The following is a 24,752-nucleotide window of genomic DNA, read 5'->3' on the forward strand; positions in this document are numbered from 1 at the left end:
CACACCTCTGCTGGTGAAACTAATCGTAGAGGTTTCCAGTCTGGTGTTTGACACCTGCATGCTGACCGCCCTGCAGCACAATATCTGGGCCCAGCCATAGGTGTTTTGTTCCTTTTCTTGTTTTCTTGTGTGTGTTGTTGTTGTTTTAAGAAGTCCTTTCCGTCTGTCTCAGGTAGGCAAAAATTATATGACAAGGAAGATGAAGATGAAGGTTAAGATATTTTGGTAAGAGTGAAAACAATCAGCTGTTCCGTCAGTTTTAATTGTTCTTCTTGAGTCACAGTTGCCTTGAACTCCCCCTTTGTGATTTTTGGCCTCGGCCTCAGTCGGTTCGGAGTTAACGTCTTTGTAATTCCCTACCGAAGTGCGTCAACACGATGGTAATTGAGAGTGAACACGCTCCGAACTGATTGAATCCAGGCCGTGGTATTTCATCTGTAAAGCATTAGATGGCGGGAGACAGACGTTTGCTTGTTCCATATCTCAGGATTCCTGCACTTGCGGTACTTTTCCAGCCGAAAGCTTTTGTTGAAGCTTCGTTCAAAGGCTTGTGCTCGATGGACAAGACTTTGTAGTGTTTTTGGAGGAAAGAGAGCTCTTCCAAAAGAATGCGCTTTAGAAGTTGCTGGTTTTATTTTTTCTTCCTGTCTAATTTCCCTAGTTTAGCAATTGAAATTCTCAGTGTGTTCTGTCTAATTACATATAAGTGTCTGTTTGCTCTATTTATTTTTTCTTCCTGTCTAATTTCCCTAGTTTAGCAATTGAAATTCTCAGTGTGTTTCTTTTAAGAAAATCATAGTCGAAGGAGGTCGTGGTTGCTTGCATAGCTGTTTTATGAGCATATCTGTATTTTGCCGAGCTCGAATAGTGAAGTGAATTGTCGAAGAGCGGAGTACTTTTTAAAACCGTTAAGTTGCCTCGCTAACCGTTACTCTGTCAGGCCTCAGAACTTCCTGTTATTTGGTGGTATCGACTACCTGAAGTCAAACCATGTTTGAAGCCATTGCCCCAATTTTCCTGGAAGATCTGCGTTTATGACAAAAACAACGTACAGCCAAAGCAAACCTTCGCAGCGTCAAAATCATCTTTATATGCAAGCTTATTAAGTGAGGGGTGACCTAACAATTTTGTCGCGATTTGTCGTTTGTGGTCCAAAAAAGGTTTGAAGCAGTTAACCAATGAGGTCGAACAACTCTTGGCATGTGCACGAAGGGTTGATATAATTCGACGTTTTATAAGTGCGAAGCAGTGATCCAGCTTGACTAAATGTTGACAAGTTTACAACCTATTTCGGTACCCATGTCAACATTGATGAAAACGGCAGATTTTCGTGGTTGGTGGCACAGAACGCAAAAAGGGTTGTTGTGGTTTAAAATCTGTTAAATTCACTCCCTTTTCGAATAAACCACAGACTAAAAATGCTGTTTTCAGGTGCGTTGACATAGGTGCCAAACACGCTGTAATGAATATGTCGGAATGCTCTTAAACGTGTGCCAGGATTCTGTGTTTTTTTTTTTAGTTCATTTCAAAAAGTTCTACTTGGTACAGCACCAAAAAATGATTTCAATAAGTGTGTTCTTAATTCGGAGCTTGTTCGTCGTGCATTGATTTTGCCGAACGACTTGAGTTGAGCGGAGAACGACAGTGTACGACGCGTTACAAACTGCTAAAGCATTCATACCGTGCCTAAAACCCAGAATAGCTTTAATTTCAAAACCCCGTCACCGTTCGTTCCCAGTCGACCAAGTCTGCGAAGCGTTACAAAGACATAGCATCAGTGTTTTCGTCTCGGTTTTCTTTGCAATCTCTCTATGTGTGTGTGTGAGTGTGTTGTGTAAACATTCAAAAAGTGCATCCATCAGAGAAGGTGTGTGTTCCGTACAAAGCGTACCACTTCCTCAGCAGTGAACAGGAAACAGCCATTCTCAGGGTTACTGTTAGACGTGTGGAGGAAACAAAACAGAGTCAAATAGCTCAGGCCTCTCACCATGAAAGTTTCCATTAACAAAGAATCTTCTTAACAAAGTCACTGGATTTAACTTCTGTCAGCACATCATCTGCCAAAGATACTGGTGATACGATTAATTTAAAGGTTTTTTTTTTTTTTAAGTGCCCGCATGCTGGCAGAGGGCAGGGCCAATGGCTGATGGGCCGAGATGTACTACTACTATTGTATTACGACAACTACTATTAGATAAATGTACTAATGGTTGGACTTGGATGGTGGTCCACAGCTGTGCTGTGGCTTTGGTCAACATACATCAGATCTCTCTTACAATGCACCTGTTTCACTGTGAAGAGTGAATGTAATTTAACTATTGAAAATCAAGGTTGGTTCTATCAGACCTATAAGCTGCTATGAGACGTGTTAGGAACATTCCACTGGGGAGCTAAAACAAACTAAAATGGCCAAATGTCTGCATGAAATTATTATTTTTTTACTCTTTTATTCTGTTCTGTTTCGGTTCGGGCAGGGGCGGGATCCTGTAATCAGCTTTCGACTGGTCCTACTATGAAATTCTTGAGCCATTTGAGAGCGAGCAAGTGTAGGTTTTTATTCCCGATCGATGCGACCAGTCGGTTGTTACAACTCAGTTGGATCCCAGTTTTATTACTTTTTTTTCTTTCTTAAACGTTATATGCATTTCACAATCTCGTAGTGAGGAGGAAGAGGGCTGCTATGACCCCATCTGAGACGACAGCTACCTTACCGATTATCAACCTCACGCCAGCCTTTGGTAAAAACGAACCGTCCCGAGTTTCCACTGCAGGTCTCTCTTTCTCTCTCTCTGGTCGGCTTGCGTTAACGGCAAAGTCAAAAACTATGCAAAAGGAATGCATACGATCCAATGGCTCTCTACTCGTTTTTCTTTCTTTTGGATTTTTCTTTTCTTTTTCTGTCACTCAAATGGAAATAACCTAACTTGCAATGAAACTTGGCCTTATTATTGTTATTATTATTGTTTTAAGATCTTGATTCTTCGGAAGCCAACTCAGTTTCAGGGGCGACCGTGGGTTACAGACATGGTCTCTATGAGACTGGCCAGAAGGCCCCAGTTATAAGTGGTACGAATGTTGTGCATTTGTTTAAAATCAGGACAGTTTGCAATAAAGAAGTGGCCATCATGGGGCACCAGCAGTGCTAAGACCACGCTGCTACCTTATAAACTTAACGGGGAGTTAAATAAGATAACATAAACGTGCATATGTGTATATATATCAACGTATATACTTTTATGCAACACATGTCCGGGTTCTATTTATGAACATTGAAAAAAGTTTATAAGCGTCGTTTTGCAAAAATGGTTTTACCATCTTAAATGTTTAAATATTTGGGCAGGTGTGTTCTGTCTACTTTTTTGTCTCCGGTGAGCACATAGCATTGGATTTTATATGTACATCTGCAAACAGGAAGTACTCTGGCACAGGTGTGAACATGCCAGGTGGGAAGATTTTAATGAGAGAAAGTGATCTTGAGGTTCCACGATAAAGAATGAAAATCTTTGAAAAACTTAACTGACAGATATTGGGTAAACCAGCCGAATGTTGATTTGAATTAATGTTGAACGAATGCATTTTCTTTTAATCGGTAAAATAAAAGCATAGAAAAATCAATGTTGTCTCTGTTTCATGCAGTTGTGATGTATAGTGCATTTTTTTATTTTTTTATTTTCTCTGAATGCTTCAAAATACGAGACTGAATGGAAACATAGTAATTTCTCACTTTTTTTTTTTTTTTTTTTTTTTTTTAAACCAGAGTTGTGAAATTTTTGATTATATAATTTTTATTTTGATTATAGCATAAAACGAATGAATACATAATTCTGCTTGTCAGGGAATCATTTCAGTTCATTTGAAGCACTTAAATGATTTATTTTTGTTTAATATTTTAGTTAATTTTATGCAGTTATCAGGCATAACAAACTTTTATCAACCAGAATTTTATTATTTGTGCACCTCTACTGGTCTTTTTTTTTCACGCATTAGCACTGTCTCAGCAAAAAATCCAATATTTTTCAAATTACATCTTTTATTATTAATGTACATAAGTTCAACAGACCACCTATTTTAAGGCATGAGTTGTTATTAGAGGAAACTATAAATATATACGCTACATGAACTGTTCTTTTGACTGAGTTGTTAGATTTGTCAAGTTACTAAAGTCTTGTTTCAAAAGCATCTTATTCACAATATATACTTAGACTTTCTATATATACAGTTTGACAAATATGAGGACCTTTTATCAACTACCTTCAATTAAAAAAAAAAAAAAAAAAAAAAAAAGTACAAGACCATCACAAACCTGAGCACCTGTAATCCTTTTAAAAGGCAGTCTCATTGACTTTTTCCAATTTACCTACAGGTTCACAAAGGCTGCACACTTACACTGTACCTGAAATACAGACATCAACTTCTTCCTCATAATATTATAACCAGTGGTAAGTGCTTCACCCTGTGCCATGCTTGCGCTTTCAACTAAGACTGAAGTAAGAGATAGCCACAAGGCGACTGTGGTTACATATCAAAGGAAACACCCCCTGAGCACAACAACAGGAAGTCAGAAACAGTTTGCTGGAGAGGAAAGGCGCATGAGCGATCAGATGACATCATGAGGAGAGGGCGACTGGTTGGGGGGCTGCTCGCTGCCCGGTGGGGAGGGTCTGGGTGGCGGTCTCGGGGGGAAGCTGTCAGACAGAGGTCTTTGTGGCAGATAGCCCATATGTTGAGGGAGCACCATCGGAGCTCTGGGAAACATTCCCGGGGGAGGTGGCCCTCGCACTAATGGAAACAGTAATAAAGCTTATCAGTTTGTACTGGGACACTTTCAAATAATCAGACTGAAAAACCCTGATGTGATGCAGCCTATTCTTATAAATATATTTATATATTAAATAATTAAACAGTGTTTTAAAAAAAATCCAAGTGAGTCCTATCTAATTTTAAATAAATTAATGTGTGTATTAATTTAATTATAATTGAAATATATATAAATTTGTTATGATATTATTAATACTACTATTACAAAAAATCTATTTGAATTAAGGCAGTTTTAAATAATCGGACAGAAAATTCTGAAATGATGCTACCTCAAATTCCTATAAATAAATCTATAAATAAATTAATAAATGATTTCATAAATTTGTAAGTCCTATCTTGTGATAAATCAAATGACAAAAATTAAAATGTGTAATAATAATAATAAATTAGATAATGTGTAATTAAAATAAAAATGAAATTACATATTAAAATGATTTAAAAAATAATATTAACCAATATCAACTTCATCAAATCACAAAAACAAGGCATTTCCCTAAAACATGTCCCATTAAACATCCTTTTTTTTGCAACTATTATCAATATTGACCAAAATTTTAATATTTATGCATCACTACTGGAAATAGCACTTATAATTCCAAGTTCATGTTTTTTTCCAAAATGTTAATGTTCGTGGGAACCATGTTGTTAGCTTTACTTTACTTTAACTAAATTTGCAAATATAAAAATTAAGTAGCTGAGTCCTATCTTTTAATAAATCAAATGACAAAATTAAAATGTGTAATATATTTTTTTATCTTTTAATAAATCAAAACATTAACCAATAATATCAACTTTTAAAATGTGTAATATAATCAATTAAATCACTAAATGAAGTCTTTCCCTAAATCATGTCCCAAATAAATATGGATTTAATTTGTGAAAAAGTCACATTGCAGAAGTTAAATATGCTGCACTTTCACAGTTTCTTCAAGATGTGATAATACAAACATTTCGAGTGGAAAGAGTTAACTTACTGCCTATGGGGGGACCACCAGGACCACGAAGGGGAAAGAACTCCGGAGGTCCATAAGGGCCCCTGGGTGGGAAGTGTTGGTCCCTAGGGTCCATCAGTGGGGGCATTCCCATTAATGGGGGGCCAGGAGAAGGCCCCATTCTTGAATTTGAATCAGGGGGCAATCTCATGTCACCAGGCATTGAGTGAGGGCCCTGTGAGAAGACACATTTTAGTTATGGGCATGTCAAAGAACGACAAGTTTTTCCTCATCAATCGGAGGTTTACTCACTTCTCTGCTCTCATTGTCACTGATGGATGAGCTGTTTCTTAGAAATGATGAATCTGGGGTAAAAAGAAAGGATAAATACTCTTAGGATCTTACATTTTCATTTGAATTGAATTCTTAAAGATTGCTAAAAAAAAAAAAAAAAAAAAAAAGCGCTCATTCATGCCTCGATAATGCTATTACATGCGCTACATGAAAACAAATCAGCAGGGAGTTTCTGCCACATTACATTACTATGAGAATATGTACCTTAGTTATTCAGTATTAGTTACTAAGTTACTATTAGGTTTGTATATGTGAGTCATATGGGTTACTTATAATTCCACAGGTACAAATGACCTTTAGGAGAAGTCAAACATATTGTAGAGGAAGACACATGGAAAGACTCACCTGATTTTTCACCAAAGTATGGCTCAGGAGGAAGTGGAGGTCTAGGAGGCAAAGGTCCCATAGGATACAGACCTGGAGGAGGCCTCCTAAAGGGCAAACCCGGGTCTGGGAGAGGGTGACCTTTCATAAACACATTTAAAAAAAGAATATTTATATAAAATACATTAAATCTATTATCAAAATCATAATTTATGTAATGTAATATTAAATATTTTTAATTACATTTATTTATTTATTATAAATAAACTAGAGCCTTTATATTTTAATAGGGAATCAGAAACATATATAAATAATTTTGTATTATATTATTATACTCAATATTCTAAAATTCTCAAGAGCCTTTCGAACACTTTCTACAGGATCAGAAAAAATTATAATTTATTACAATTAATAAAACCTTACAAATAATTATTTGAAAAAAAAAAAATGAATTTATAAAATGAAAACATAAATTAAATTATATCTTTTTAAATATATAGTGATTATTTATACATATAACTATCCAAATTCAAGATCCTTTCGAACCACGTTATACATTACAAATAAAAACAAAAATAAACATTTGAAAATGATTGGCCCATGAACACAGAGGATGGAATAGGAATGATTCACTACACATAAAAAAGAATGGTCATGATGATAATGACACTAAAAAAAATACAGTGATGTTCTGTGCTATTCACAGCCACAGTGTGAAATAACTAATCACTGCTCTGAACATTTAGTCCACAGCATTCGGCCCAACAGTGAGGAGCAGCAGGGGGCAGTGGGACAAAGCTTGACATACAGGCCAAAATCACAGAAACATCTAGAAACGCCCAGTTCTGTGACTCTTCAATGAGCTGTGCAGCTGAGTCAGCGCTTCACAGCCACCTCTGAATAACTGAGCTTGAGCTTCAGTAACAGAAACGCCTCTCACCTCACACTGTTGGCTAAATTACAGGCACATGACAGTTAATTAGTGATACTGAATGAAGATGACAGTTATTTTAGGCTGAATGAATATTGTAAAATGTCAAGTTTTATGTTTTTTGATATTTTAAAAAGTTTTTTTTAAAAAGTTTTTATTGTGCAACCATTTCCTCCCTATCTGATCATTAGAAATAAACAGTGTTTTTTGCTTCACTGTACCTTTAAATCTAAAAGACCTGTTATGTCTGGCTAAACTGTTAACATGTTATAAAAAATGGGCAGTCATGTTAATGTGCTCATAGTTTTTCCATCAATAATTCTTGATCATTGAGAGCTAGAGAAGTATTTCCTCCTGCTACGGGGCAGCCACAGCAGTGGGAACATCACTGTACCTGGATGGGGGGGAGGGCCCCTGCGTTCCCTGTCCCAGGAGGGAGACAGTGAGCCACTATCAGAGTGAGGGCCACTCCGCTCAAAGTCTGGCCCACCACTAGGGGGCTCTACCACGCCACGGGATGCTGATTATGTGACAGTGAGAGTGAAGGAAGATGAATGGAGTGGAGAGAGAAGGCACATAAAAATGTTTGAGGAAATTAAGAATAGAAAAGGGAGGAAAGGGAGACAACCAACGAAATATTAACGAGGGTAATGAAACACAAAAAGACTTATATGCAAACTTAGGGAATGATTTCTACCAAAAGTTTAGTGGTATGCATTTAAACTTTAATTTTACTCCAGACTATAGTGTCACATTATTTTGCTGCTCAAGAAACACTGTTATTATTATCAATGTTGAAAAACAGTTTAATATTAGGTAATAAATATTTTTTGAGTATCAAATGAATTGATTAAAAATAAAAAATGTAGCAGCATTATTAATGTCTTTACTTTTGATCAATTTATTTGCATCCTTGCTGAATAATTTCATATTGTATAATATTGTATTAATTTCTCAAAGAAAAAAAAAAACTTACTGACCCATACTTTTGTACAGTAGTGTATAGGTAGCTTTTATTTACCAAACCATATTGAAACTGTGACACAAACCAAACTGTGAGAAATCAAACCTGTTACACCCCTAATGCAAACATATTAACTACATCTTATGGGAAGTCAACAGGATTCATGCATGAGCTACACAGACACATACAGAATACTACTAGAAAACCATGCTAAACTAAAGACTGACAATGCAAACAAGCTAGGAGACTTTTCCCAGAATTAAAATGGAAGGATGTGTGTTTATCACCTCTGCCTGGACCCATAAACTGCGGTGAGAGTCGAGGGGGTCCGTCCATTAGTGTAGGAGGGGACAGGAAGGGCCGTGTTTCTGAGGATGGTCGGCTGAGAGGAGAGGGTCCATATGGAGATCTTTCACCTGTGAGATGGGGAAATGCATACCTCAAGGTTAAAACCATTTTAAACATAGACATGTACGAGCCAAAGGGAAGTGGAAAGTATCTGACCTCTAAATAAAGGTCTGCCCTCTCGTACATCCTTTTCAAGTATCTCAAACTTGAATTGGGCATCAGTCAGCCTGCAGTAGTAAACGCATTGATATGTATGGATAAATACAGGTTCTCCTGTATATAAAACAGCACAGTAAAATACTCTATAGTCAAACGCACTTCTGGCGGAGATGAGCATTTTCTCTCTTGACATCAGCCAGGTCTCGGTCTGCTGCCCTTGCGGCTAGCTAGAACACAGAAAATAGGAACAATATAAAAATAACATCTGACACAATAAAGCTACTGATGACTGGTATGGCTCAAATATAAGTGGTCTGAAAACAACTTACCCAGTTATCATGAGCCTTTTTCTCATGAGAAGCAAACTGGTAGGAAAAAAAAAGAACAAACATATATAATAAATATTTACATATAAAAATGATAAATTGATATTATATCAATATTTATGAGAAATCACTCTCTTTTGTGGTGGTAAAAGAATAGTTCATATAATACATATTTAAATTATAAATTATATTTTTAATATAAATTTATTTATTATACATCCTCGTACACACATACAAGTCTTATTTGTGGTAGGAAAAAAAAAGAATAATTTATATAATAAATATTTATTTAAAATAATTAATTATGAATTACACATCCTCATATCAGTCACATAGCTCTATATCATAATGATAGACTGATATAAGGATGTATGTCTCCCCCTAATGTCAGTTCCAAAATCTACCAACAATTTCATCAATTGACATTTTGTGTAACTGAGGAACTTGTATCAATATAAATCATGTAGAGATGTTGTAACTCTATCCAGCATTACTAGTGTGTCACCTGATTCTTGTAGGCCTGTGAGGTCCTTTCCAGTTCTTCCTCTAGGTCTCTGGCTCGTTGTCTATATAAACATAGTGAAAGAGACTATAATGTAAACTTCCTGTTTTGGTGAACATTCAACTTGCATCATGTTTCCTGCCCTTCTCAGAGACAATTTCCTTTGATTTTATCACATGCTATATCATACTTAACTTAACTTCCTCATGTGTGCGATACAAGTTGCTCTGACCTGTAAGTGTGGAGCTCCTCTGTAGCAAGACTGATCTTCTTTCCTGCCTTGTTTAGCTTCTCCTCCTTCTGCAAGCGCTCCTTCTCCTCCACTGTCAACATCCTGACAAGAGTACAGAAATAATTGAATTATTAGCATTTGAATTTCCAATAAAAAGACACTGCAAAGTACAGTGAGTGGAAGATGAAGATTTTCCATGGTCCAAACCTGTGTAGTTTGAGTTCATTCTCCTGGTACATCTCAGTCATGATCTGGAGTTTCTGCTGGAGTTTCTGGCTTTCACTAGCATAGCTGGCACTCTCTGATTCCAACACCTCCTTCTGCTCCTCAAGCTGTTTGATCCCCTCTGAGAATACAGAGAAACAAGTCTTCATTTACAGTCTGAAAGATCATGTTTGATATAATCAGGCCAAAGCAAATCAGATCCATTTTTATGGCTCACAATATTTGAAGAGCAGGTGTTTTCCTGTAAAATCATGTAGGAAAGCAAACACGTTGTGATGTTATGATTAGTTCAGTAAGATAAGATTCCAAATCAACTGAAAATAAAACCTTAACGTGCCTAAAGATTCCCACTATGGATGAATAAGTCACATCGTCTTTCTACAATCAATCAAAATGTACTAATTTATCAAATTAAAAGGTTCATGCATCAGCACCTGTTTCAACTCTAGTGGAACCAAAGTTTTACCTTTGAGATCTTCTTTGGCTTTAATTTCATCTGCGAGTTTGGCAAACACTCTGTTCTTGTCCTCCTCCATGGACTTCAAGTCTGCACTCATCTGTGACAAAGAGGAGGAATAAACTTTTATACAGCATCATGTGTGTTAGCAGCATATTCTGGATGTAGACAGATGTTATTTATTTAATCTGACACAGAAGGGTTGTGTTTCAAACCCCAGCGAGCTGCCATACTTGACAGCATGTCTGGCAGTCATTTGTGGAATCTAGGTGCTTCACTAAGTTTCAGATTTCAGTAGGAATACCTTGGCCGCTTCAATAAGTTTCTGTACTTTTTGCATCTGATGGAAATCTGCAAGCACAATAAAAAAACATATGAGATGATATTTCAAGACCTAACAATATTCCCATATGAACCTCGAGTTTGTACCTGAACTGTCTCCATTCTCAGCTCCAGCTGCATTAGTGCTGCCGTCAACGCAGCTCTCGTCCTCAGAATACCAATCTCGCATCTTCAATAGGCACTCCGTGAGTGACTGATATAAGAAAAGAAATGGAAAAATAGTTTTTAAGAAATGTAGTTTTACCATGTTGTGCACTAGACTGTCTGCAATAAATTGCTTAGTCAATTAATCATTTTCTGTTTTAAAATAGTAAAGTTTAAATAAATATAATCTATTTAAGAAAATATTTTATTATTATTTAACATATATATAGTTTAATTATATCACATTCACTACCATTTGGGCTCAGAAAACCTTTTTTTTAAAAAGAAATTATTTGTTATAATTAAAGACATTTACAATGTTATATTTTATATATATATATATATATATATATATATATATATATATATATATATATATATATATATATATATACACACACACACACACACACACATATATATATATATACAACCCTGTTACATAAGTTATTTTAAGTAATATTAAATAAATTAAATAAATAAATTTTATTCAAGAGTTTTTGTAATTTTTTATCGTTTATTTGGTGAAATATTTACTGAATATATACTAAGATACTTTTTTTCTGAGTCTGGTGTGATTTTTCTGGTGTGTTTTGTACCTTGATGCGATCATCTTTATTAGCGCAGTCCTCCAGCATGCTAGTATGTGATCTTTCACACATTTTCATCTCCTCCTCCAGCTCACCGAGACGTTCACCCCAGTCCTCTGCCTCCTGCACCAGCTGTATGAGCGATGAACACATAGGTACTCATGTCACATGTATGTTTAGGCAGTAAGCCATGAAGCGGCTTGCATTACAGTGATTTTATTGATCTGTTCATCTTCTCCAAACTAAGTACCCTAACACAGATCTCACCTGTGCTTTACTCTCGAGCAGCATTGCATGCTCTTCTTTGGCCGCCTGCAGGTTCTTCTGCAGTCGCTCTGTGTTGATCTCATGGATCTTTAGTGTTGTGTTGTCCTACAGGAGAAACAGATAACTTAAAATGTTAAAGCGTTTTCAAAGGAAATATGACTGAAACATGCGTCATATACATAGTCAATACCTGTTCTAACTGGGACTTTCGTTCTTTAGATTCCTCTTCTAAATTTCTTAAAATCTGCTCGAGTTCAGCAAGCTGTAAAACCAATATAACAGCCTTTAGGACAGATACAGACAACATAATGGGCATCGAGCATGAAGAGCGTAGTTTGGAAATGTAAAGTGAGTGTATCTGTGTGTATGACAACATCACCTGATCCTCTTGCAGTTTTCTTGCTTTGTTTTGTTGGGATAGCTCATCTTGCAGCCTCTCTATTTCCTTTTTCATCTGTGCATTTGATTGTTCAAGCTTCTGTGACGCCACCTGAGGGCAGTATAATTTGGATTAGGAAACCAGTGGTTAGGGAGAAACATTTATAAACATCAGTAAGCTAAGTACTGTAAGTGCATGTTTTTTAACAGGAAGATTTGAGACCATAATGACCATCTTACCTCTAAATTGTCTTTTTCTGCAGCTTGTGCAGACATGCCATTGTTCTGTAGTGTGGACTCTAGTTTGTCAAACTGTTGAGACAGACATTGTTTAGATGGACTGATTCAGCAGTGCATTTATACAAGTATGGATGTATATTATGTGATTAGAACATATAACAGAATTTCTCACCTTCTGTTTAACCTCACTGAATGTCTCCAGCACTTTGCATTTTTCATCAAGAAGTTCAGCCACTTTCTGCGCCATCTGCTTCTCTTTACCTGCAAACAAATCAAAAGACAGGATCATTTGAGAGCTGACAGTGGAAATCAGTTAATGAGGACAGATAATGAACAGATAATGGGGATAGGTTTAAAGGCGATAAAGAGCTGGAAAAACACTCACTTGCATATAACCGACTTCTGATCTGCAGAACAAAACAGAAACAAAGCTTATTTAGTGAAATGATAACACTCATAAAATGTGATTTTTTTTATGTAGCAGTAATGCATGACTTACAGAATGAATGAACCTGCAGCTGAACAGAAGCAGTGTGAATAAACCTAAAAATCCAGTGAAAACCACAGCTTCCCATGGCAGTCCATATAAGTCAGGACCGGGCCGGATATCATCAGGACGAAGACACAACCTAAGACACAGAAGTTAAACTGATATATGAATTCTCAAGAAAAAGAGAAGTATAAATTAAACAACTGTACAAGCTTTCACATTATAAAGCTTTCGTTTACCCTCTCTCTGTCACACACACATACAAAAGTGGACAGATGCTTTTAAACAGGATGTTCTAAGAACCTAAAACCCCATTCACGTGATCATACACAGACACAATTTTTAGTAGTCTCACATAAATGTTCATTATTATTTCTTAAAGTAGCAATAATAATAGTGAATATTTATATCACACATTTTTGCAAAGAATATTTGAGCACTTTTAACTTTACTGTTATATAACTTTTACAGTCAGGAAATCAAAACTATTAAAAGGTTTCTAACAAATGTACATTTTAAACGTTTTAAAATAGATAAGTTTAACACAATCACACAAATCAATGGTTATTTACGATGAAATGAGCAACATGTACAGTACCAGGTGCTTCAATGCTAACCAGCTATATGTCTTAATACAAAACGGTTTACACAGTATACATCTAATCTAACCCTAGTAAATACCGCACTAGAATTAATTCTGTTAACTATGATAGCTGACTTAATAGAAATATATATGACACCTGCACTAATGTAACGCTGTTTCATCATACACACTGTGCCACATACATCTTTGATTTTCTCCACGGCGAGTGTGTAGTAAATCTTCGCTGCTCCTTCAATGTCAGTCGCTTCTGTGACGACCGACTCGGCCTTAAATTCGTCTGCCATGATTATATTCAAACTGAGTTATTCTATATTCTATAATCTGTTCATTTATCTGTTATTATGCCATGGTGCCGGATGCTACTCTACTCTGACTGCTAGTGCGCACTGCGCTGAGAGGAAGAGCGCACTCTTGTGTTTTAGGGAGGATTCGTAAAGCATATGATGTTATGTCTCGAAAATTTAAACCGAACTTAAGTGATATTTGTTTAAATATTAATTTTAGAGAAAACAAAAATTATTTTGCTATATAAAACAATAATATTTTGATTTTATGCGAAAAACGTAAAATCCACTAAATTGAACACCCCTACAAGAGTCACGGTTTCTTCCACACGTCACCAATTGCTGAATGCCACAACGTTCCGTTTGAGTTTTAAAGAGACAGGCGTATTCTACACTGAGGAATTAGCCAGTAAGCGTACACGCAAAAATATTTGTCATGAGGTAGTTATGAAACGTCATGGTTTAAAATATGGGTAAGTATGTTTCATTAGTGGGTGTGTAAGTTAAATATATCTCTATGAACAAAGGTCATTGATCCAGAGACCGGTTGAGCAGCTCAAGTCTGGATTCAACTCAACTCAAAATTAACGTTACTACTTAAGTAACCTTTGTGTCTGCATTAATATATATTTATTTATCACCTATGTCGGTTTTAAATGTTATTTAGTTGTAGAGACGTATTTTTCAATATCAATTAACTTGCCTTGACTGCAAAATACTACACTTTTTGGCTACATGTCAAGACAGAAAATAGGGTTTTCAAATAGGGTACAATATATTGCGTTAAACACTTTAAAAAATAATTTGAACATAAAGTAGCTTCAGAAAATGTTGATTATTATCCTCAGGAGCTAAACGAAATGTTATATGAGCTTTTAATTTCCGTGTAAAATTTGGGGAATGTGTAAATTTAGATTCACTTTTACTGCACGTGTAGGTTAAAACACCGATATAAAACACGGATATACATAAAATAAACATAATTAAAAGGTAAATAATAATAATAATAATAAATTATATTAATATAGCCTTTCAGAATTAATTGAATATGCAATCAATGTTTTAAGTATATATATATATATATATATATATATATATATATATATATATATAATATATATATATATATATATATATATAATTTTAAAATTATTCCAACACAAGCTCTGTATATATACAGTATATTTTTTTGTGAATTTTTTTAAAAAGTGATATTTTGATTTTTTTTTGTTTTTTTTAAGTAAAGTGAAAGTAAAGTAAAACATTTCAAAAAATGCAAAAAAATTTTTTTTCATTTTGATGATTAGAGCTTACAGCTCATGAAAGTCAAAAATCCAGTATCTCAGAATATTAGCATATTTCCTAAGATCAATAGTAAAAAAAAAAAAATATTTAAAAAAGGATTTGCTAAACAGACATGTTTGCTGGCCAATCAAGCACAGCAATATCTATAGCTTGTCTGCAGATGTAAGCATAAAGTGCTTCAAAATCTCCTGGTAGACGGCTGCATTGACTTTGGACTTGATAAAACACAATGGACAACACAAGCAGACGTCACGGCACCACAAATCATCACTGACTTCGGAAACATCACACTGGACTTCAAGCAGTTTGGATTCTGTGCCTCTCCAGTATTCCTCCAGACTCCAGACCTTGATTTCCAAATGAAATGCAAAATTTACTTTTAACTGAAAAGAGGACTTTGGACCACTGAGCATCAGTCCAGTTCTTTTTCTCCTTAGCCCAGTTAAGATGTTTCTGATGTTGTTTCTGTTTCAGAAGTGGCTTGGTAGTCCTTTTTCGTGAAGACGTCAGGGTGTGGTAACTCTTAAAGGCCCTGATATACTTTAAATAAAATCGAAGAACGAACTCATATGACATAATTTCAAACAAAATCAGGCCGAAACAAAGTTCGTTTTGAGTTTGTTTCGGCAGTTCGATACAGCTGACCGTTTTGGCTCCTAAACACTTTTGAGCTTCCATTGGTCAGTGGCGGTTACGCAGTCAGTGGGTGTGTCCTGAAACTCCACCTTCTTTGATTTGCGTTTTTTTTTTCCCCCAGTTCGTTTCTCATTCATCAGAGGTCCGAGAGGAGAACAACATCTCCTGAATACACTGGAGTGTCGAATAGCTGAGCTGGCACAAATATATCCACACCTGTACGATCGCTCGTGGAGAGACTTTAAAGATTCAGAGAAAGCATTTAATTCCTAGGAAGAAACTGCAATGAAGCTTGGTGTCGACGACCTGAAGTTATGCAAAAAGCGACGCAGAGAAACAGCCGAGAGAAGTTTTCCAAATCAATGAAAAGAATGAAAGGAAAGAGTAAAGATATAAGGTAGCAAGTACCAAATACATGTGTTTCAAATAAATGTTCCACCATACTGCTGCTGCTGTTCTTTCAATAAGCAAATTTAAAGGGTATACAATAAATTAAATGCCAAACAAACATACCATAATAAACCTTTGTTTTTATCAAAAGTAAATCATGACACCACATAAAATATAAAAAGGTGTAACAATAGTTTAATATAATAAATGAACACTAATAAAAAAAACTAACAAACTGGCTCTTTTTTTTCCACATCTTGCTAAAGTTTTCAGACTATGAGCCATTCACACTTCCCATAAAGGACTGATTATGGAAATAGAATCGTTCTTTTGTATTGCAAACAGGATACTTGACTCTGAACTGCTGCTAATCATTATTCTTTTGTCTAAAATATTATGGCTATCAGTGCCCGTCTCACACCTAGATTGCCTACATTTCTTATTTTCATCGTTGTTTTGTTTAGGGGATACACACGAGTGTCGCGACACGTTTACATTAATCTCCAGCAGCGCAGGGGTGTTGTAAAGTTCGGAAACATTATACCATCACTCAGCCTTTTCGAACTTCTTTTTGCCCCCAAACAAAGAACGAAAACGAACTTCATTTGAAGTATATCGGGGCCTTAATGCACTGACTCCAGCTTCAGTCCACTCTTTGTGAAGCTCTCCCAAGTTTTTGAATTGGCTTTGCTTGACAGTATTCTCAAGCTTGCGGTCATCCCTGTTGGTTGTGCACCTTTTCCTACCAATTTTCTTCCTTCCAGTCAACTTTGCATTAAATATGCTTTGATAAAGCACTCCGTGAACAGCCAGCCCTTTCAGTAATGACCTTCTGTGACTTATCCTCTTTGTGGAGGGTGTCAGTGATTGTCTTGTGGACCATTGCCAAGTCAGCATTCTTTCCCATTATTGTGGTTTCAAAGAACAAGAGATACCCAGAATTTATTCTGTAGGGATAGTCATTTAATGAAACTCAAATGTAAATAGTCTAATATATTGAGATACTGGATTTTTGACTTTCATGAGAATGAAATCATCAAAATAAAAATAAAAAAACTTTTGAAATGTTTTACTTTACATGTAATGAATCCAGAATATATGAATGTTTATATATATATATATATATATATATATATATATATAAACTTTCATATATTCTGGATATATGAAAGTTTATATATATATAAACATGGGACAGGCTACTTTTAGCAGGCTACTTTTCCCGAGACACTCACCTTGTCCACTATAGATGCAATTTCATTAATTGTGACTTCAACAAAAACTGCCATCTGATGAAATTGCCCTTCACCTGTCATAAAACAACAACAACAAAACATGTTTTTATAATCTACAATGTATATGTAATGTGTGAAATGTCACACCTTAAAACTTAGTTTTTTCATGAGGGGTTTGGACCAACAGGAGGAAAGGCAAATGATGATAGATTTTTTTTTATTTTAGGATGAACTGCTCCTTTAAAAAGTAAATAATTTTAAGTCCAAAAAAGTGATTACCTTTCTGTGATTCAACATGCTCCTCAGAGATAAGGCCGTGGTTTTGGAAAGTACTTTTTTTGGTTTCAGAAGATGTCCAATCCTCATGCTTTTGTATATCCTGCTCATCAGTCTGAACATCCTCCACATTAGCTCTGTTTGCTGAAAGGTCCTTTTCCTCAGAGACTGGCTCATTCTGAGGATTGCCCAAGTCATTTATATCAGCTCTGTCTTCGGTAACTTGATTATTTTCAACCTCTGTTGTGGAGATTTGTGAATTCTTATTCACATCTAGACATGCTTCATGAACACAGTCATCTTTGTTGATCCCTGTGAGGAAAGAGAGGGAACATTACAGAAAATTTGACAACTTTTACATTACCATCACTCAAATAAGATCACAAAGAAGTTCTTGTATTCACCGAAATTATGAAATCTATTATCTGTCATGCTCTTATTATTTACGAAAATTATCAGTGCGAATCATCAGTACCTGGGCTTTCTAAACTGTTATCTGTTATCACTGGTGAATATTTCTTTCTTAGAGAAGATAAGAGGGTTAACAGTTTTTGTAGTACTGGATATTCTTTAGCATTATCCTTGCTGGGAAAACCGTTATCTTGTTGAATATGTCCCAATTTGGTGTTCATCTTCATATGGTAATCCAACAGCTGTTCAAAGTCACCAAGTTCATCGAGGTCATCATTATCTTGACCTGCATTAGTGTTTCCCATTTTGGAATCCAGCCATGACAACTTCTGGTCTCCAAATAAATCTAAAAGGTCTTCAATATTCTGTTCACTCAGATGAGGATATAAGTTTGTATATTCTTTAGAGGTTTCTGTAGGTTGATTGACAGTTTTTTTGTCTTGAATTTCAAGGTTTCCAGGCTGTTCTTCATCACTATGTTCTTCTTCATCTTCTGACTTCACTGCCATGTCACCATCATCACTTTGATCCCAGATGGCACCTGTGTCACTTTCCATCCTTCGTGTGACACTTTCTGAATTGGTTTGATGATCCTCATTATTTGCTGTGTCAATCTCCTCTTTGTGCTCACTTTGATTTTGATCATGCATGATATTATTATTGCCATCCTGAACTGAGTCATTCTTTGAGAAGAATTCATTTGTCAGTTCTGTTTCTGTGGAAGTTGTATAGCCATCTGGGTCTTCAGACACAGCGTTAGGAATATTATCAATGTCTGCATTTTCTGGTAAACTGGGATCATGACCAGCAACTTCTAAATCACCAGATCCATCAGATGTGTTTAGCGATGGGCTTTTTGTATGTGTTTCTTGTGTCTGAATTTCATGTGTGATTTGTGTGTCATCCTCTTTCTCTTTTTTTTCAAAATAATTCTCTGTAGGTTCAGAAACTGTATCTGATTCCTCTTGCTCTTCATGAACTACAACCTCACCGTCATATTTACCTACTGAATCAGTATCCTTAACAATACTTATACCTGAGTTTTCTATCACCAATGATTCATGATGCGATTCACTGGTATTATCCATCTTATAATCAGTGACATTTAGGGATGAATTCGACTCAAGCTCTGAATGCAAATTTTCTTCACTAGTTACAGTTAATTCATCTGCCACAAGAGTCTGATTAGGAGAAGATCTTTCATCAAGAGGATCTATGTTTGTGTCCAGTTTATGTTCATTGCTCATTTGCGTTGCATATGCTTCTGAATCTGATAACTTTTCTTGATGAAATGTGATGTCTTTTGGTAGATCTTCATCTAACTGTGCCTCAACTAATTCATCTTTTCTGTCTATAACTAACTCATTTTCTTTCAATATACCTTGTTCGCCTTCAGCTAATTGTTTTTCATTATTATATTCTGATAATGCATCCATAATCAGTTCTGTATTTACATCTGCATTTACACTTTGACCAGTTGTGAGAGTTTCAATATGAGAGTCAGTGTACAAATCGGCAACATTTGATTCTTGTGTTTTTTCATAATGTAACTGAGTACCTGTTTGAATATCTGACTCTGACAGTTCAGATGTATTAGCACCAGTTACAGGATCTGCGCTAGTTTCATTAGAATCATTTTCTTGCTGTTTGATAGTGTCTAAATTGCCTTGATCAGACAGACTTTGTGTCAACTTGCCTTCTGAAATGTCTTTAGCTGAATCAGCTAAGTTGTTCCTGCTCTGAATAACTTTATCGTTTGTATTTGCAGACTTAACCTCATCACCATTTTGGGCGTTAGATTCTTTAGAAAAGCCATCTGTATCTCTGATGTCATCAGAGGCAACGCTGTCTTTTAAGGTCATTGTTTCATCAGAGAGAACCTGAGTTTCACTAAATAATTCAACATCCTTTGTGGTTGATTCTTGCTTAACTACATCTTTCACATTCTGTTGTTCAATAAAGTCCTCCTTACCTGAATTTACCTCCTTTACTGTCTTTTCCATATTTTTCTCTACAGCTCCTTCTAAAACAGCATTATTTTCATATTTAACTTCTTCATTTATATCATTTGCTGACTTGGTTTCAAGGATTTGTGAATCTTTGTTATCTTCTGTCATTTTAGATTCCACGTCTATTTGTTCAATGCTATCAGATGCAATGCTATCTTTTAAAGTCATTGTTTTTTCACTTAGTATGTCAGTGTCTGTTGGGTTTGAGTCCTGCTTATAAATATCAGTTGACATTTTATCTTCTTGATCCTTGTAATTATTTTGTTTCTCATCAAAGTCTTCTTTACCTGGATCTTCTTCCTTTCCTTTCTTTTTCTCTTCACTTTGCACATCTCTTGTATCTTGCTCCACTTTTCCCTCGAAAAAATCAGCATTTTCACGTTTAACATCTTCATTTAAATTATCTGCTGACTTGGTTCCAAGGATTTGTGAATCTATGCTGTCATCTGTCATATTAGATTCTACATCTAGTTGTTCAATGCTATTAGATGCAATGCTATCTTTTAAAGTCGTTGTTTTACTAGACAGTGACTGAGTTTCCATAAGTACATCAGTGTCTGTTGGGTTTGAGTGCTGTTCATAAATATCAATCAACACTTTTTCTTCTTGATCCTTGTAATTATTTTGTTCCTCGTCAAAGTCTTCCTTACCTGGATCTTCTTCCTTTCCTGTCTTTTCCTCATCACTTTGCACATCTCTCCTATCTTGCTCCACCTTTCCCTCAAAAAAATCAGCAATGTTTTCACTTTGAACTTCGTCAGTTAAATTATCTGCTGACTTTTTCTCAAGGATTTGTGAATCTGTGCTGTATTTTGTCATATTCGATACTTCATCTAGTTGTTCCAAGTTATCAGTTACAACACTAAGTACATCAGTGTCTGTTGGGTTTGAGTCCTGTTCATCAATATCAGTCAACATTTCTTCTTCTTGATCCTCATTATTATTTTGTTCCTCATCAAAGTCTTCCATACCTGGATGTTCTTCCTTTTCTGTCTTTTCCTCATCTCTCTTTACTTCTGTGTCTGCCTGAAAAGGAAGCTTAAGCATTGATGTCAGGCCGTTGACTGAAAATATGGACTGTGAACTAGATTCTGAATCTTTGGTTTCAGTGTTCTCAGTATTTGTAGCAGATCCAGGGCTTTCTGACAAACTATCTTTGCCTCCATCATCCTCATCATCTTTAGTTTGCTCTTCTCTGTAAAGGTTTGTGATTCTGTTGTACATATTTCCGTACCACCCCGCCTGCTCTTCTTCTTTTTCATTTTCTGTGTTCCTGTCCTCCAAAGGACCGTCCTTATTTTCCACACTGTCATCTGGGTTGTTTTCATCTCTCTGTATGTTGTCAACAATACCCATGTTCTGACTCGGGTTAAGAATACTCTCATCCTTGATGTTTGAGTTTTCATTAGATTTCTCAGCTTCATGTTTAGTCGCAGCTTCAGGATTGTCTTCACTTAAGTCCAATACATCTCTACCCATACTTTTCCAGGAGCTAGCCTGCTGAGATGAGGTATCTTCATCATTTGTTGGGCTCTCAATATTGTCCTGAGTATCAGTTTTTAGATCCTTGTTTCCAAACCCAAAATCATTGTTGAGTTCACCCCTGATCCACCCAAACGTTCCAGAATTCGTCTTCTCCTTCACATGGTTCTCCTCAATATTCATCACAATTTTTCTGCTTTTGAAGGATACTTCACCGATCTCATCCTGTGGTTCATCATTGATTTGTTCATTCCTGCCAAACCATCCACTAACAGCAGAGCCTATCCAGGAAGACCCACCTTTTTCTGTCGTCTTGGGGCTGTTTTGATCAGAAACATCTTTAACAGAAATCTGTCTGGGTTCACTCTCTTCTGTTTCAGTAGGTTTATCTTGGACTTCATTGAGATCGGTTTCTTGTGACAAATCTTCCAGATCATCAAATTCAGTGCTGCGCTCAATCACTACACCATTATCATCAAAGCAGATAAAGTCATATTCCTGAGGAGAGAATTTACAATGATTAATATTTATGTTCTTTGTAGTCAATTTTCTTACCAAATCAGCATACATGGCAGAATTAATTCTATCAGATAATTCGGATTTCTTTGGAGTTAACATAAGCTAACGCCATCTTATTTAAATCAGATTCTCTACACTGTAAAAAGTGAAAAATAATATTGTTTTTTTTTTTTTTACCTTATCCAAGCCTTAAAGATGCGAATGTAATCTAATATATTGATTTGATTTAATGTATGGATCTAATGCAATGGAAGTTGTAACAGATCTTTTCTTCTGTATTATGACATACACTTTTAAAAATAAAGGTGCTTCAAAAGGTTTTTCACAGGGATGCCATAGAAGAACCATTTTTGGTTCCACAAAGAACCATTCAGTCAAAGGTTCTTTAAAGAACCATCTCTTTCTCACCTTTTTATAACCTGAAGAACCTTCTTTCGCCACAAAGAATCTTTTGTGAAACAGAAAGATTCTTCAGATGTTAAAGGTTCTTTATCGAACCATTTAGACAAAAAGGTTCTTCTATGGCATCGTGAAGCACCTTTATTTGTAAGAGTGTATGTCATACAGAAGAAAAGATCTGTTACAACTTTTTACAAGTTTTTTTGCTGCAAAATGAATGTATTGAGGTTAATTTGATAATTTTAAATAAATTAAACCAGTTGATGTAGACATATAACATGAAACACATTTTGTAGGTTACCTGACAAATGTATTTATTTATTTTTTTTTAATTACATTAAAAACTTTTTTTTTTTTTACCTGGTCCCTGGGTCGGCACCTGGATTTCCTTTTTTTCATCAATAAACAGTTGATCAACCTTGATGGCATCTTTTGGAAACAATCCAGACAGCTTTTCTATCTGCAAAATGTTAAATATTGTGAATTAAACAAATTACCAAATAATAGGGTATATATGTCAGATTAAAGCACAAATGTTGTATATTGATTTTAATTTATTGATTTATACATGCATATTTTTAATCAAGACAGAACCAGAAAAGAGTACTCACACTTCCTGCCCAGAGATCATTTCTTTTTCCAGTAAGTTTGTAGTAAACAGTGATGATATCCCCTTTTTTGAAGTTTAGAAAGCGGCAGTCTTTTGTTGCACTATGGTCTCTCTGTGCCTGCACCAGACTTATCATGCCTGAAGGAAATGGATACAAACTTAAAGATAAGAAAGCAATAACCTGAACACAGAATTTTGCATGAATCCATATAATCGTTAGATAAACAATAATCACACATCACAGTTTCAGTCTAATCTTTTCTTTTACACTATATGAGCATAAATGATGATCTTACTTTCACATTCGGGGTCTCCACATAGTTTGTAGTCTGAAATCAAACCCAAACCCTGGTGTAAAAAACCAAAGACAATATGAAGCAAAATGAATGCATATACAGCTGCCATGTTTGGATTTATCCAGCAATTCCCTTCATCTCATTAGATCAGTTCCTTTATGTGCATTTCCAAATCCAGTAGTCAGAGGGAAAGACAGGCAAAGTCCCGGCGAAATGTCATTCCCTTGGTCTTGTCACAGAATGAGCCAATACAAGGAGATCACAGTCTGACAGGCAGAGATTGGATTAGAGGTTACTGGCAGTAAATCATTAACATCAACACACGCCACATCACAAACTTAAACTGGACCAAAGCCACATTCAAACAGATAAGACTTCACAATATTAGACTACTTGAAGCAGTATACTTTTACATTGTTTGGATTTTACCTGAAATATTATAGTGAGTAAACCTTGTGAAACAGGCATAAGAAATACTAGCCTCATTAAATTATAACTGTGTTAGATTATAACTATGAGATTAAACAAGCAGTCAAATATGAATACAGAAAATATTCTGTACATTCTTAATGGTTCTAAAAGAAGGTTTTTCCCAGTGATGCCATAGAAGAACCATTGTTTGGTTCCCAAACGATCTTTCAGTGAACAGCTCTTAAAATAGCCACTTTTACTTGGTGTGAAGAACTTCTTAAAAACCTAAAGAAACTCTTACCACTATAATAATCTAAAGAATCTTTTTCCACTATAAAGTAACTCTTGTGCAGTTGAAAGGTTCCATGGATGGTAAAGGTTCCTCATGAATCCAGATTTTTTTTTTTTTTTTAAAAGAGTGTAGGATTTTCATGTTTTTCATTAGCACAATAACAACCACCGGCAATCAATAAATAAGATACCCGCTCAGAACTTTTTCATTATAGTGAATATAACAGATCAGAGTACTCTTTTCAGTACAAGAGTAACTAAATAGAACAAATAAGATGCATATGGTTAACACATTAACTCAGTGCTGTTTACAGTGTTGTTAAAGGAGATATTACTGATAAGAGTGACTGACTGAGCAAAGGTCTAGAGAGTGAAGTTCTGCCAGCGGCACAAACCGTATTTGAGATATCAGTCTATAAATAAGATGGATATTTCTATGCTTTATTTCATTTATTTTTACTGTTTGACCTAATATAACATGGCTTCTCATGAAAAAATTATTACCTCATGAAGTTCAAACAAGATGCCCCTGAAGTGGCAAATGTTGCTCCTTAAAAACGTACAATTCTGA

General features: G+C 35.5%; 1 protein-coding gene across 1 annotated transcript; it reads right to left on the reverse strand.

Annotated features, from left to right (window-relative positions):
* Positions 1-1,523: 1,523 nt before the first annotated feature.
* LOC109076537 (melanoma inhibitory activity protein 2-like) lies at positions 1,524-23,745 on the reverse strand. The gene is given in 29 exon segments (XM_042743350.1): positions 1,524-4,779; positions 5,793-5,985; positions 6,063-6,115; positions 6,450-6,569; positions 7,754-7,879; positions 8,611-8,739; positions 8,828-8,898; positions 8,990-9,057; positions 9,160-9,195; positions 9,662-9,722; positions 9,891-9,992; positions 10,098-10,236; positions 10,582-10,672; positions 10,877-10,923; positions 11,002-11,107; positions 11,658-11,780; positions 11,916-12,020; positions 12,106-12,177; positions 12,295-12,405; positions 12,534-12,605; positions 12,706-12,794; positions 12,919-12,940; positions 13,033-13,181; positions 17,474-17,551; positions 17,757-18,065; positions 18,229-22,153; positions 22,941-23,033; positions 23,185-23,321; positions 23,480-23,745. Coding segments are annotated over 29 exon segments (6,918 nt in total). The 5' UTR covers positions 23,589-23,745; the 3' UTR covers positions 1,524-4,597.
* Between the last annotated feature and the right edge of the window lie 1,007 nt (positions 23,746-24,752).

This window comes from Cyprinus carpio, chromosome B17, assembly GCF_018340385.1.
Source record: "Cyprinus carpio isolate SPL01 chromosome B17, ASM1834038v1, whole genome shotgun sequence".
In the NCBI taxonomy this organism is placed as follows: domain Eukaryota; kingdom Metazoa; phylum Chordata; class Actinopteri; order Cypriniformes; family Cyprinidae; genus Cyprinus; species Cyprinus carpio.